The sequence below is a fragment of the Oncorhynchus gorbuscha genome, linkage group LG02 (assembly GCF_021184085.1).
Source record: "Oncorhynchus gorbuscha isolate QuinsamMale2020 ecotype Even-year linkage group LG02, OgorEven_v1.0, whole genome shotgun sequence".
NCBI classification, from domain to species: Eukaryota; Metazoa; Chordata; class Actinopteri; order Salmoniformes; family Salmonidae; genus Oncorhynchus; species Oncorhynchus gorbuscha.
This window is the reverse complement of record NC_060174.1, coordinates 65307871-65323061: the sequence shown is the minus strand read 5'-3', so window position 1 is coordinate 65323061 and position 15191 is coordinate 65307871. Positions and strand designations below refer to the sequence as shown.

Genomic DNA, 15191 nt, shown 5'->3' with positions numbered 1-15191 from the left:
CTCGCTTAGCCCTGATGCCAGCCGCACCAATGTGTTGGAGGAAACACTGTACAACTGGTGACCAAAGTCAGCATGCATGCGCCCGGCTCATCACAAGGAGTTGCTAGAGCGCGATGAGACAATAACATCCAGACGGGCAAAACCCTCCAGTAACCCAGATGACGCTGGGTCAATTGTACGCCGCCTCATGGATCTCCCGGTCGCGGCTGGTGGTGACACAGCCAGGGATCGAACCCATTTCTGTAGTGACGCCTCAAGCACTGTGATGCAATGCCTTACCGCTGCACCACTCGGGAGGCCCATCGTAAGTACATTAACATTCTGATGTATATGGATGATGTTGATAATGGGCATACAGAATAAATATGTACAAACTATAGACAGGGAGAGCAGGGACCCTGAACATTAGGAACACCTGCTATTTCCATGACATAGATTGACCAGGTGAATCCAGGGGAAAGTTATGATCCCTTAATGATGTCACTTATTAAATCCACTTCAGTCAGTGTAGATGAAGGGGAGGAGACAGGTTAAAGAAGGATTTTTACTCTTTTAGACATGGATTGTGTATTTGTGCCATTCAGAGGGTGAACGGACAAGACAACAAATTTAAGTGCCTTTGAACGGGGTATGGTAGTAAGTGCCAGGCGCACCGGTTTGTGTCAAGAACTGCACCGCTGCTGGGTTTTTCACACTCAGTTTCCCGTGTGTATCAAGAATGGTCCACCGCCCATAAGACATCCAACCAACTTGACACAACTGTGGGAAGCATTGGACTGTGGGCAGCACCTGTAGAGTCCATGCCCCAACATGTTGATGTTTGGTGGACTAAGGGTCTACAGTATGTGGATCACAATAGAGTTCTCTCAGCCATTCGCTCTGAAGTCTTATTTCTTCTCCATCGACATTGGCAGGTAGAAGAAACCCTGTGTATTTGTTTGGCAGAGGCTCGTCATCTCACGGAGTACATGCAACCTGATTCATTTATGAAGCAACCTGTTCTATAGTGCATGAGCCTGTCTGGATTTTCTTCTCATGGACAGAACAGGATATGGACGGAAAAAAAATGTCTAATCCCAAAGAAAGAACAAATCCGCGCCATAAAGCATACACTCACAAACACACATTTAGTGGTTGACCTCTGCTGTTTAATTTCTTTCTCTCAAAGCCACTTTGGTTCCGTACAATGCATTGGCAAACAAACTCTGTCATTTTGTTCAGAGAAGTCAGTAAGCATGCCATTCCATTTGCTTTGGGGTTGATTTTCCATCGTACTCCGGAGGACTTCCTCTGGAGACACAAGTTAGGTCTGAATATGACCTTTTACCTATAGTCTAGCTTCATTTGCACTCAATATCCACATGTCGACAATCTACAAGGCACCTAAATGGTTTCCAATGAAGTACAATTTATTTCCAAAACATCCCGTAAAACAAGTGATTACAGGAGCTTGACAGGCCCCGATCCAACAGGCAACAAGGTCATCTCCACTTCACATACTTCACAAAACTGGACAGTGAAGAGTCTAATATCCCAAACTGTACAATAAGGTTCTTCTACTCATACAGGAGTTCAGACACACAGGAAGGGAGTGGGTTTGACAGGAACTTCCTCATCAAACTGCCTGCAGGAGGGCTTAAAATTCATGGATGTATGGGATCAATGCAACAAGGAAACAACTCAACAAATAAACAAGAACACAAGTTTAACAGTCAAAAGACACAAACAGTTAAAAAAACAAAATAATTACAAAAATACATAAAAAATAAACGAATATGTTACCTTTTTCAATTTCTTACCCCCAAAGCATTATCTTAATTAGGTATAAGGAAAATAATTGCTAAGAACCAAACTGGAAGCCTATGCTGCATCTAAGTTCAGTGAAGGAGGAGCCAACAACAACAACACATTTTCTACATTTCAAACATGTCAAAGCCCTTTGAAGGCAAAATGCACCACAACATACTGAATATTGAACGTATAAGACAGAGGGGTTGCTTGTGTGTATTTGTGTATGTTTGACAGAGACAAAGTTGTTATAGAGCCCTGGTACGGGTATGTTGGGCCTTCGTGCCTGGTACACATATGTTGGGCCTTCGTGCAGGGACAAAGCCATTTTTGCAGTAGCACTTGAACGAGCCTATGGTGTTGACGCACCGGGCATTCTTGCATGGATTAACTCGGACCCCTGGTTCAGCACACTCATCAATATCTGAAAAGACAGAGGGAGAGAGAAAGAGGAAGGTGGTTTGAAACAAAACAGGGAGCTTGCCATCTGCCTGCACATCTATTTACATTTAATCAATGTTCCCTCCAAAACAATTCGGAACAGGGCAAATGTTAGGTCTGCTGCGCGCAAACTTGAACTTGTGAAAATTCTGTGCAACATTTGGCGCATGTTTACTGTGAACACTGAGGCTGTACCTGCTTTAAGTTACAGTTATAACAGTGGCCAAGTAGACAACTGTGACTACTTGATCATAATGTAGGCCATTCAGAGAGGCAACGGAGAAAATGCATCCCATAACATTTTAACTAGCCGTTTTAAATAGCTGTTCTATCTTTCAGCCTATAGTAGCAGCCAATGTGTGGTGTTCAATGTAGGCCTACATTCTATGAGACTTTTGAAAAAAATATGCAGGGCTTGACATGAACCTCTTTTCCACTAGGCCTTCAGACAAGGAGGTGACTGAAAATGTGTTGTTTAATGCAAGAAACCACTTTACAAAATAAGTTTATTATTATTCCCATACCATTAGAGAATCAGACAAATTAGCCTACCCTCTGCCCATTGGCTACTTAGCTTATTCAAGCCAGTCTCAAAATACAACACTGCCCCTTTAAGAGAGAAAAAAGGCTCTTTATCTGACTCGTTTTTTCAAAGATGGCTAGAAATGCACACGTTTTGTGCTCTTGTACGAAGCAACCACTCCCCCATTGCTGATTATCTATAACAGGGCTAATAACTTACTAACTAGCAAAGAATATGAACAAATGTGTACACGTAGCTACATGAAGCTCTCCACTTTGATCTCAAAACAAGTGTATCTACTCGTGACCACTCATGCTGTAAACACAGTCCAGTTCAAAGTGAATGGCACAGATCCATATATGGCAATTGTCTATTTGCATATAGGGATACTGCAGTTCTGATTGGTCTGTAGAGTACGGGCTGAGTTGTGCCTGTCAATGCAATAGAATCCTGCTCCAGTGCGTTCTGCCTACAAGAACATCTCTTGCATAGTTCGTTTTCCATGCTAAGTCTTGAATAGTTTGTTTTGTTTCGGTATGTTGCATTGAATGTGGCTAATATTGTCAATTCCCACAGTTGAGGGAATTGTTTATAGTGCTAACTAAAGGGGAAAACTAGAAAGTTGAGTGAAGTTCAGTCTCATGCTTCGGACTGATATTTCTTCTGCGCTGCAGTCCTGGGAGCTGGCGCCGGTGCACAAACGCACGCAGCTTAGAGGGAACACTGCATATAAAATCAACAAACAGATGTTCTTTTAAACGCTAAATAAAATTGCAGGCATGTCTGTCAAAACACTTGAACAAAGGACAAGAGCTACAAATTATACAGAGACACTTCTGTTCGGCTGTATTGATGAGCATCCAAATTGGCATCCACCTAAAGATTGAGACGACTGAATTGAAGCTAAAATCCAAGCATTCGCCTTCACTCTAATCCAACACAAAGTTAAAGGGAAGCAGACAGACAGAACAGGTGGATTGTCAACATACCTGTGCAGCGGGTGCGGGAGTGGTCCAGTCTAAAACCTGTGTTACACTCACACATAGTGCCCAGGTAGGAACGCACACAGCGACCATTGGCACAACTACACTCATCTGAGTCCTCTTCTGAGCTGTCCCCTTCTGAGCCAAAACAGAAAGAGAGAGAAGCGAATGAAAGATACAGAGAAAATATTATTCAAGTGGTGTAACAGCTCTGAGGTACATTTAGAAAGAAATTCAGAGTGTAATCACATATATTACAGGCCTTACCAATACCTGGGCTGTAGTTGGCGAAAGCTGCCAGGAAATCTCCCTCACCATCAGACTCTGTCTCCAAGTGCATCTCACACAGCCGGTTAAAGATCCCTGAATGAGAGGATGAAGGAAGTTTTCTTAAAGGCCCAGTGCAGTCAAAATTCAGTTTTTCTGTGTTTTATATCATATTGTACAACAGCTGAGGAAACTAACACTGTAAACATATGAAAATGATGTATGTTATTTCCTGATAGATGCTGGTTGAAAGTACAATCTACACAGGACCTTCTAATCAGGAGGTTTGCATGGGCGGGATTTTTGGCTTTCCATGGTAACATCCTCATGTGTTAAATTGGTTAATAGACCAATAACAAAGAGAATTCCAAACATCTCTGTCAATAACAACTAGTTTTCAATTTGCCTATCCCCACTCAGACCATTTCCAGACAGCCCTTTGCTATTTTTGTGGAAATTTGTTACAGTAATGTACTTAATTGTTACCAAGAAGTGATTTGATATTGATATTAAAACAGATGCATTGGCCCTTTAATTTATTAGTATTAGACTATTTATGCTGATATGTGCAAAGCCGAAATTGGAGTGACCAGCAGACCAAAAACCAGTGAAAGAAATGGTGCTGGTGCCCACCGGAGTTTCTCTGGGGACAGGTCCTACACTCAGGGCCCCAGCCACGGCCATAGTGACAGCAGCACTCAGAGTAGGTGACAACCAAACCGTTCCTGGGTTGGCTGCAGATCAGGTCCTCATCCACCTGCAGGAAACACACATCCTTATGGGCCGCTGTGCGGTCTGAGGGAGGGAGAGAGGGAGAGAGAGCGAGAGAGAGAGAGAGAGAGAGAGAGAGAGAGAGAGAGAGAGAAAACAAAACACAGAAAGAGCGGAATTTTAAGTACTATTTAATCAAATAAAGAAGCCAATCTTTTCTCCTGCATTATACAAGCAGGCCAGATCCTGAAGCTTCGCATGACTTCTACGATTAAGCAGGCAATTGCTCAGTATGTTAACAGCTAGCAGGTAGATATGAATAAGTGATAAGGCCTAGCTTGAGGTGGTAGGGCTCAGAGCTATACCAGACCTCTGCTCGACACATTCATTTACGGTCACACACACGAGGACGGAGCCATAAAGATCAGCTAGATACAATGAAGTGAACACTGTATTGTCAACTCAAACTTGTTGAGAGAAAGTAACACAATCACAACAGTAATGTCACAACAACGTCTCCGACATGTTACAACATCACATGTAATCACAATAGTAAATGGTTTGGTTAAAAAAGGAGAAACATTGCTCTGGAGAAAGGAAGGTGCAGAAAATGCCACAAGCCATCTCATTTGCCTCCCTTTTATGTCTACTCCCTCACTACTTCTCAGACACACAAGCAAGTGCACAACAATGAAGGATGAAGTAATGAAGTGTTTTCCTGTGACTATGCAAGCTTAGTGGGACAACCACGGAAACGGAGAAATGTACCACAGAGATCACACTGCATCTACAGAACTGAGATCACATTGGCTAACTCAAGTCTCGTGATCTCCCTCGCTAAACTGAGTGTGTCCCTATAGAAACAAGCAAGAGGGGGAGTGGTGAGCCTGTGCATAGGGTCATTATTGGGGAGAGGGGGCTCAAAGGGGGAGGAGTTAAACAAAAGAGTAGCAGGAGTGGCAGGTGTACAGGTAAGCCAAAACTCAGGTGAGCTAAGCACTGATTGGTCAGGCTCAGGTGAGCTGAGCGCCGATTGGTTATACCCACCGTCATAGACACACTGTTTGAGCGCTGCGCTGAAGGTGAGGGGCTGGGTACATATACAGTGAAAGGAGCCGGGCGTGTTCACACACCTCCCATTCTTACAGTACGAGGGGTCCTGGCACTCATTGATATCTGCAAGGGCACCACAGACACCACAGACACGGTTACACAACCTACGGACGGACGGACACCAGCCTGGGGCCAGCTCACAGCTTAAAGTGACGTTGAACAGGCCTGCAGGCAGATCGCTACGTTACACTGCTTCCTGAGAGCATGCAGAGTGTTTGGGTGTCTATAGGTACAACAGTGAACACTGATCTTTCCAGTGAACAAGGGCCAGGAAGTGGCTATAGGACCAGGGTTGTGTTTGAGTTTCTATGATGTATGTGACAGACATGAGGTTATGTAAATGTCAGAGCGGGTGAGGCTGAAGGGGCAGGTCTGGCTGATTAGTAGTGTTAGACTGGAACTAACATTAAAAAACATTCTCATTCAACCTTCAGACACACCACTGAGAACCAACCCACTGTGAACTAGGCTGCCCAGCCTCTCTCACACCACCCCCATCTCCCAATCATCCATCCTGAGCTTCCTGAGCCCAACTCCTGCCCTGCTAAGGACAGCAGTACCCTCTCCTCCACTCACCAGCCTGCTCTTCTGGGGTCACACAGCTGTTGCGGTCCGTGGCCAGGATCCAGGGGGGAGAGCAGATGCAGTAGTAGGACCCAGGGGTGTCCACACAGTGGCCATTCTTACAGTTCAATGAGTCCTGGCACTCATCCACACCTGCAGCAACACAAACACACTGCTGACTTAACACCAGTCCTCTTCTATGGCCTGTCCTGCACCTCCCTGTGTGTGTGGATGCGGGTACAGTATGTACAGTAGAGGGCTCTAGCCAGATCTCACCTGCCACAGTGGGGATGACACACTTCTTATTGGAGGCTTCATAGATCCTGGGGGACTTACAGGTGCAGTAGTAGGAGCCTCTGGTGTTCTTACACTGACCGTTGGTACACAGAGACTCGTCGTGGCACTCATTCACATCTGAGGAGGAGACACATTACCATAGAGGATCTGTGACTAAATGGGATATCTGATGTGTATTAATATGTAATAATACAGAGGTGTGTTTTGGTGCAGGCCTGCGAGGGGGTGGGTCTCTGTGGTTACCGATGCACTCCAGTAGGTTGCTGTCGTAGTAGAAGCCCTGTTGGCAGTAACATTCATAGCCAGGCTGTGTGTTCATACAGCGGCCCTCCTTACAGATCTCATTGGAGAACAGCACACACTCATCGATATCTGTACACAGAGGGACAGGAACACAGATCTCAACACAAACAAACTCCCCTGGAGAACAAATACTGTCATATAAAGGAATGCTGTAAATCAGAAAACAGCAAACCTATAGTGTTGGGTTGAAGTTGTGTAGCTACTCACCTCTATGGACAGACAGGCCGTACTCAGTCACTCCCTCCTCATGGTAGAAACCTCGGCCCACTGGACACAGGGAGTGGAACTCAGCTGGTTGAGGGAAAAACAGGAAGTCAATTAAGCAATGTACCTATCACACTTGACCTATTCACTTAACTTGCCTGCTTTAGGTGATCAATGAATGACATTGAACAGCTCAAATAAGTGAACTGACCCCCCAGCCCACTTGATGGTTTGTTAAACTAGTGTGAATGTTGTTGGGCCAGGGGTTAAAGCCTAAGGAAAATCAGAGGACTGAAACTTCACTCGATCTCAGATCGATTGTCTGGGGCCAAATTAACCTCCCCTTTCATGAATTACTTTTCCAGCAGCTACAGTAGGCCTCACACCGCTGTCTGAATTGAGCGCTGCTGTGGTGCTCATTATAGACTATGTCATTCTCTTCATTGGAACATCGGAGTGTCATCAACAATCATGTATGTCAGTTCAGTGCACACAGCTAACAGAGAAAATAAAACATTTCAGAATATATTTATTTGGGAATATATTTTGTAGAACAGACATATATGATTCTGTCTGTATTATACTATGTCATCTCAGCTCCTTTAACCCCTCCCTGTGTTGGGCCTGAGGTACGTACATGAGTGGTAGACGGGGCAGGGGTAGATCTCACAGTGGTCCCCCCAGCCCACACCGATGGAGCAGCAACACTCCTGCTTGGTGACGTTGGTGGCCAGGACACTGTCACAGAACACTGTGTCATCCAGGTTCAGGTAACACTCCTTCTTATCTTCCACGGCCACCTCAATCTCTGGAGGGGAAGGGGGCAGAGAGGAAATAGATTGTTTGACTGTGTGTGTGTGTGTGTGTGTGTGTGTGTGTGTGTGTGTGTGTGTGTGTGTGTGTGTGTGTGTGTGTGTGTGTGTGTGTGTGTGTGTGTGTGTGTGTGTGTGTGTGTGTGTGTGTGTGTGTGTGTGTGTGTGTGTGTGTAGAATATAGCTATACAGAGAGAGGGGTGAGAAGATATCAGTAATCTTACCCTCACAGCTGTGCTTGTCCTCAGACAGGATGAAGCCGTCTTTGCAAACACACACATAGGAGCCCTGTCTGTTCTCACACACACCATGCGGCTGACACAGACCCCTGTCTGTCGCACACTCATCTATGTCTGGGTAGGAGAGAGAGAGAGAGAGAGAGAGAGAGAGAGAGAGAGAGAGAGAGAGAGAGAGAGAGAGAGAGAGAGAGAGAGAGAGAGAGAGAGAGAGAGAGAGAGAGAGAGAGAGAGAGAGAGAGAGAGAGAGAGAGAGAGAGAGAGAGAGAGAGAGAGAGAGAGAGAGAGAGAGAGAGAGAGAGAGAGAGAGAGAGAGAATGTGTTACAAACATCTGCTACAATCCTCATGAGTTCCATTAAGCTTGACTTATGACAGTTTCCACTGGTTACAAAGCTCAACTGCCGGAATGGTTAACACTAATGATTTACACTACCAGTCAAAGGTTTGGACACACCTACTCATTCAAGGGTTTTATTTTTGTTACTCTCTACATTGTAGAATAATAGTGAAGGCATCAAAACTATGAAATAACACATATGGAATCAATTAGTAACCAAACAAGTGTTAAACAAATCTAAATATATTTTAGATTAGCCACCCTTTTTCTTGATGACAGCTTTGCACACTCTCGGTATTCTCTCAACCAGCTTCATGAGGTAGTCACCTGGAATGCATTTCAATTAACAGGTGTGCTTTGTTAAAAGTTAATTTGTGGAATTTATTTCCTTCTTAATGTGTTTGAGCCAATCAGTTGTGTTGTGACAAGGTAGGGGTGGTATAGAGAATATAGCCCTATTTGGTAAAAGACCAAGTCTCTACTATTGCAAGAACAGCTCAAGTAAGCAATGAGAAATGACAGTCCATCATTAATTTAAGACATGAAGGTCAGTCAATGTGGAAAATTTCAGGAACTTTTAAAGTTTATTCAAGTGCAAAAACCATCAAGCCATATGATGAAACTGGCTCAAAAGACCCAGATTTACCTCTGCTGCAGAGGGTAAGTTCATTAACTGCACCTCAGATTGCAGCCCAAATAAATGCTTCACAAAGTTCAATAACAGACATCTCAACATCAACTGTTCAGAAGAGACTGTGTGAATCAGGCCTTCATGGTTGAATTGCTACAAATAAAACACTACTAAAGGACACCAATAATAAGAAGAGACTTGCTGGGGCCAAGAAACACGAGCTACATTGGACCGGTGGAAATCTGTCCTTTGGTCTGATGAGTCCAAATTTGAGATCTTTGTGAGATCTACTGCTTTGTGAGACACAGTGTACGGGAAATGGATGTGTGGTTCCCACCGTGAAGCATGGAGAAGGAGGTGTGATGGTGCTTTGCTGGTGACACTGTCAGTGATTTATTTAGAATTCAAGGCACACTTAACCAGCATGGCTACCATAGCATTCTGCAGTGAAACACCATCCCACCTGGTTTGCGCTTAGTGAGACTATAATTTGTTTTCCAACAGGACAATCACCTAACACACCTCCAGACTGTGTAAGGGCTATTTTACCAAGAAGGAGAGTGATGGAGTGTTGCATCAGATGAACTGGCCTCCACAATCACCCGACCTCAATCCAATTGAGATGGTTTGGGATGAGCTGGACCACAGAGTGAAGGAAAAGCAGCCAACAAGTGCTCAGCATATGTAGGAACTCCTTCAAGACTGTTTGGAAAAGCATTCCAGGTGAAACTGGTTGAGAGAATGCCAAGAGTGTGCAAAGATGTCATCAAGGCAAAAGGTGGCTACTTTGAAGAATCTAAAATCAATTTAGATTTGATCAACACTTTTTGGGTTACTACATGATTCCATATGTGTTATTTCACAGTTTTGACATATTCACTATTATTCTACAATGTAGAAAATAGTTTAAAAAAAGAAGAAAACCCTTGAATGAGTAGGTGTGTCCAAACCTTTGACTGCTACTTTATCTCCCTGAAACTAATGGAGAGGGTGGAGACAGACTGACCTTGGCACCTCCGACCTCCGACCAGCATGTAACCCTTCTGACATTCACAGCGGTAGGATCCCATGCTGTTGATACAGCGCCCCCTCTGGCAGTTAGAGGGACGCTCACATTCATTTATATCTGAGGGAGGAAAAGACGACAATCAAACAGTGGCCATGTGTTTGATCACCAGCTCTATACAGTGGACCATAGGCGGCATACCCAATCGGCAAAGCTCCCCTTAAAGTAAATTGAATTAAATTAGCCAAAAATATATCATTACTCCTGTCCATACAGAAATAGATAAAACTATTCAAAATACTACACCAGAGAGTATGATTTAGCCAAAGAGGATCTGTGTCTTTAACATGTTGTAAATCACAAGGGCATAGCCTATAGTCTGGAAGCCCGCAATTTGGGAGGGTTATACGATTGAGTTATATTAATAACCTAACCTTACTTATGACTACCCAATCTATGTACTTATCACACTAGGAATATCTTGCTTTTGTCTGCAAATCTGATGATAGACGCATACAATGCATTATCATAAAGGAAAAGGTTCATGGTAAGCAAATAGATTCTGCAAATCGGAAACTCACACGCTGCCTATGCAGTGAGCATATTACTTATACTTCACTGGTAGTGTAATAATGTTGATAACATTTCCATGAAGCTGTAGTGAGTAATAACAAGTAATAACAAGTAGCTCCTGCCTTCACAATGGCTGCCCTCCTGAGTACGCTGGTATCCTGGGTAGCACTGGCACTGGAAGGAGCCTTCTGTGTTGACACAGCGCCCGTTGGCACACAGTCTGTCATCCTCACACTCGTCAATGTCTGGAGGGGAGAGAGGAGGAGACACATGCAGCCTGTCAATAGAACCCGTATCCCCATTCAGATAATAAGCTCACGTTACTGGTCAATTGCACACAAGGTCCAACTGAAATTTGACTTCCGCTTTTCACCCAACCCATCCGAAAGACACACATGCATTCCCATACAGTACATATACAGGTTTGGGAGAGGTGCAGGGGAGCCAGAGAAGCTGTTGGAGTTAAGTGCCTTGTTCAATGGCACAACGGACAGGAAATTGCATCTAGGATTTGATACCAGCAACCCTCCGGTTGCGAGCTCACTTCCCGACAGATTTTTCCCGTCAGTCCCGGATATCGAACTGGCAACCGTCTGTTTGCTGGCTCGCCTCTCCAACCGCTATGCTACCTAGTTCTCTTTTTTCAATATTGTGCAGAAATACTGGTAACCACAACAGCACTGCAGGTATAAAATAGTGCCTGTGCAGCATTAAGAGATATTATATTTAACATGAATCAGTGCACTGACCTCTGCAGCCTTTGCTGCCTGCGGCTGGGAGGAAGCCCTCGTCACAGAGGCAGCGGTAGGTTCCTGGGAGGTTCTCACAGCGCCCGTTGGGACACACCCCGCGCTTCTGGCACTCATTGACATCTAGTGGAGAGGTGGAGGGGTTGCAGGGGGGTAGGGGTGGAAACAATCAGTCATACAGAGGAATACCAACTCTGGACTGGCCCAGTGCCTGTTGGCATCCTGCCTGCTGGCCCTGTGTGTCTGGGACAGGTTCCCTATGGTTGATTTATTGACTATGACTGATCAAATCCATTCTCTACATCACACACAGCTCTGAATAGTGAATACCTTCAATGTCATGGTTCGGACAAAACTAACTGGGGAAGATCAACATATTGAATGTACAGATGCAATATTCTAATTGCTGATTTGACTTGCTTTCCCTGTTGCCATTAGACTATCCTCTTTAGTAAAGCCAAATATAGTGGATTGGCCACTAGGGGGCAACACATCAGCAAACATAGTGGCTCAAGTTAGAAAAGGTATAACAACAGCGAGACAGACAGTTATAGGTAATGAAAAGAGTTGATTGGTGTGTGTTCTCTTTGGTATGCATACATGAAGTTATTGGGTCTCACCGTAGCAGACCCCAGCCTGGGCCTGGTGACCAGGTAAGCAGGGAACACACTCATAGGAGCCTGGTGTGTTCTCACACTGGTCATTGGGACAACTGTTGGGGTCCAGACACTCATTTACATCTGAGACATTAGAAGAGACGAGACAAACACAGACACCCATAAACAACCAATTAAACCAATGCGGACACACATACATATACACTGCACACACAAAGAAATATGAGGGCAGCAGATGCCGCTCTTACCTTCACAGGCTGGCTGGCGTTGTGACTTGCTCCTGAAGCCTTTGTGACACTCACACTTGTAGGACCCTGGCAGGTTAACACACTGACCCCCCTGCCCACAGATGTCCAACTTGGAGCACTCATTCACATCTGAAGATAAGATCAAAACACACTCATGACAAATCCCAAGTGACAACGTGATGACTAAAAGATAGCCTTTGAACAACTGAACCCACGCCACACCACACCACTCACCTATACACCGTAGCTTCCCATGGTACACCAGGAGCTTGTAGCCATGGAGACAGCGGCAGCGGTAGGAGCCTTCTGTGTTGATGCAGATCCCTCTGCTGTGGCCACATGGCTCAGCGTCACATTCGTCATCATCTGGCGGAGAGGGATAACTTAGAAGTTTAGGGAATTCAGAGATTTGTGACTCGTTTCTTAAAAATAGGCATATGTCACACATCACTACTTCACAAGAGAGGCATTTGAACGTAAACATTTATTTTGAATCAAAATGTGTTTATTGGCAGAAATGCCTTCTGGAACATGTGAACTTTCATGTGCCTTAATAACAAACTTGTATGCCATCTGTAAATATGAATAAAATTGTTAAATTATAAGCCTAGTTGGTTTAGCCACAGAAAAAGGCTGGAACCTTCCCGCTAGCCATGATTTACTGAGATAATGGATGGGCTGGACATGCCGAAAGATGAGTTTGGATTGGTCTACCATGTAGTACGCTTCTGTCTATAACAAAGGGCTGCTCAGTATGTGGAGGCAATCCTTTCTAACCAATTTTCTTTCAAAGATATAATGAATTACGGCAAAACTTTTGCTGTCCTCTTTCTGGAGGACATCGTTTTGAAATCAGTGGAATACCCGGTGGAAGCAGAGTATGATAGCTAGGGAGATGGAGAAAATTCTGGCGTTTGATTGCAAATATGTGGAGGGAGTCGAAAAGAGAACACACGGAAGGCTGTTGTATAAAACACTTGTCTCCAGATTACATCTTCAAACTAAGGGCAACCATGGCATCCGTAACAGAGAGGGAGAAGCATCCATCCATGTATACGGGTAAAAGAGTATCCAGGTACATTTTCAGGTATTATACATTTCTAATTTTGTCAGAAAGTCATTTTCCTTGTAAGTTAATGAGTACTGTTAGCTAGCTAGCTAATGTTAGCTGTCTGGCTCGCTAGCTAATGTTACGTATATGTAATATTATTCGTATATCAGATCCATTTGCATTGCTAGTTACAGCCTGATGCTAGCTAGCTAACATTGAATCTAGTTGGTTAGCTACCTGCAGATTCATGCAGGGTAGAATTGTTATGAGTTGGGATTATGGTTAATTGTTTAGCTAGCTAGCTACATGTCTAAACAAAAGACTCCACTATGCAAGGTACCATTCCACTGTACCGTTTACACATTCTGTATCTTGTGCATGTGACAAGTAAACTTGAATTGTATTTGATATGGTGTGTGTTTATCAGAGATGGTAATGCGAAGAACAACATGACCTGCACCAAAGTCAAATTAGGATATAACGTTAGGCCAACGAGACAGTGTCCAAGTAAAAAAATTATCTGGTAGAATGCCATACTTTTATTTTGTCACATTCACAACTGTAAACTATTTTCTGTAATTAGCTTGCCATTACCATGTAAAATATGATCTTGTTGTGAGTGTATTTCCCTGTAATAATGAATAAAAATGAGCTAAAGTTAAGACATAGTCAGCTATATGATGCGGTCATTATTTGAACTGGCTTGCCAGCTAACTTAACATTAGCTAGCTAGATAACAAGCCAGAAACAAACCACATTGGTAAGAACGTTGCTTTTAGTTGCCTGGTTTGCTAGATTGACATATACTTAAACGGATGGGTTAATTGGATTTAAAATTCACCAGTTATGCTATTTTGAACCACCAGACTGCTGATGTTATGCATGTGAATCCTTATAGAGATGGGTGGGGCTCAGGCTTAAGAGGGTGTGAGCGATGCGGAATGGGTGTAGACAAAGAAAAGCTCTCCAGTACATGTACCAAAACATTAAAAAGTGGGGTTACAGTTTTATAAACCTTCAAGGCAGAATTACAGTACCAGTCAAAAGTTTGGACACACCTACTTATTCAAGGTGTTCTCTTTATTTTGTACTATTGTCTACATTGTAGAATAATAGTGAAGACATCAAAACTATGAAATAACACACGTGGAATCATGTAGTAATCAAAAAAGTGTTTAGCAAATCAAAATATATTTTATATTTGAGATTCTTCAAAGCATTCTCCATCCTTTGCCTTGATGACAGCTTTGCACACTCTTGGCATTCACTCAACCAGCTTCATGTGGGTGTGACCTGGAATGCACTTAAATTAACAGGTGTGCCTCGTTAAAAGTTAATTTGTGGAATTTCTTTCCTTCTTAATGTGTTTGAGCCAATCAGTTGTGTTGTGACAAGGTAGGGGTGGTATAGAGAATATAGCCCTATTTGGTAAAAGACCAAGTCCATATTTGGGGAAGAACAGCTCAAATAGGCAATGAGAATTTTTGTTTATTTTTTATTTTACCTTTATTTAACCAGGTAGGCAAGTTGAGAACAAGTTCTCATTTACAATTTCGACCTGGCCAAGATAAAGCAAAGCAGTTCGACAGATACAACAACACAGAGTTACACATGGAGTAAAACAAACATACAGTCAATAATACAGTAAAAACAAGTCTATATACAATGTGAGCAAATGAGGTGAGAAGGGAGGTAAAGGCAAAAAAGGCCATGGTGGCAAAGTAAATACAATATAG

General features: G+C 43.6%; 1 protein-coding gene across 7 annotated transcripts in view; it reads right to left on the bottom strand.

Moving 5' to 3' along the window:
• Positions 1 to 1126: 1126 nt before the first annotated feature.
• The window catches only part of LOC124007354 (latent-transforming growth factor beta-binding protein 3-like), a 46145-nt gene continuing 32080 nt past the window's right edge, over positions 1127 to 15191 (bottom strand). For 2 of the 7 annotated variants that reach the window (XM_046317858.1, XM_046317851.1), the window contains exons 13-29: positions 12639 to 12770; positions 12405 to 12533; positions 12160 to 12279; positions 11540 to 11662; positions 10913 to 11035; positions 10218 to 10337; positions 8231 to 8359; positions 7832 to 8002; positions 7198 to 7281; positions 6931 to 7059; positions 6667 to 6804; positions 6403 to 6543; positions 5761 to 5889; positions 4636 to 4797; positions 4003 to 4098; positions 3742 to 3873; positions 1127 to 2212 (exon numbers count right to left, since the gene is read on the bottom strand). In XM_046317858.1, coding sequence (XP_046173814.1) covers positions 2037 to 2212; positions 3742 to 3873; positions 4003 to 4098; positions 4636 to 4797; positions 5761 to 5889; positions 6403 to 6543; positions 6667 to 6804; positions 6931 to 7059; positions 7198 to 7281; positions 7832 to 8002; positions 8231 to 8359; positions 10218 to 10337; positions 10913 to 11035; positions 11540 to 11662; positions 12160 to 12279; positions 12405 to 12533; positions 12639 to 12770 — 2234 coding nt within the window. In that variant the 3' untranslated portion in view covers positions 1127 to 2036. The remainder of the gene's footprint in view (positions 2213 to 3741; positions 3874 to 4002; positions 4099 to 4635; positions 4798 to 5760; positions 5890 to 6402; positions 6544 to 6666; positions 6805 to 6930; positions 7060 to 7197; positions 7282 to 7831; positions 8003 to 8230; positions 8360 to 10217; positions 10338 to 10912; positions 11036 to 11539; positions 11663 to 12159; positions 12280 to 12404; positions 12534 to 12638; positions 12771 to 15191) is intronic. The other 5 variants (XM_046317896.1, XM_046317874.1, XM_046317866.1 and 2 more) reach the window with 4 other exon arrangements.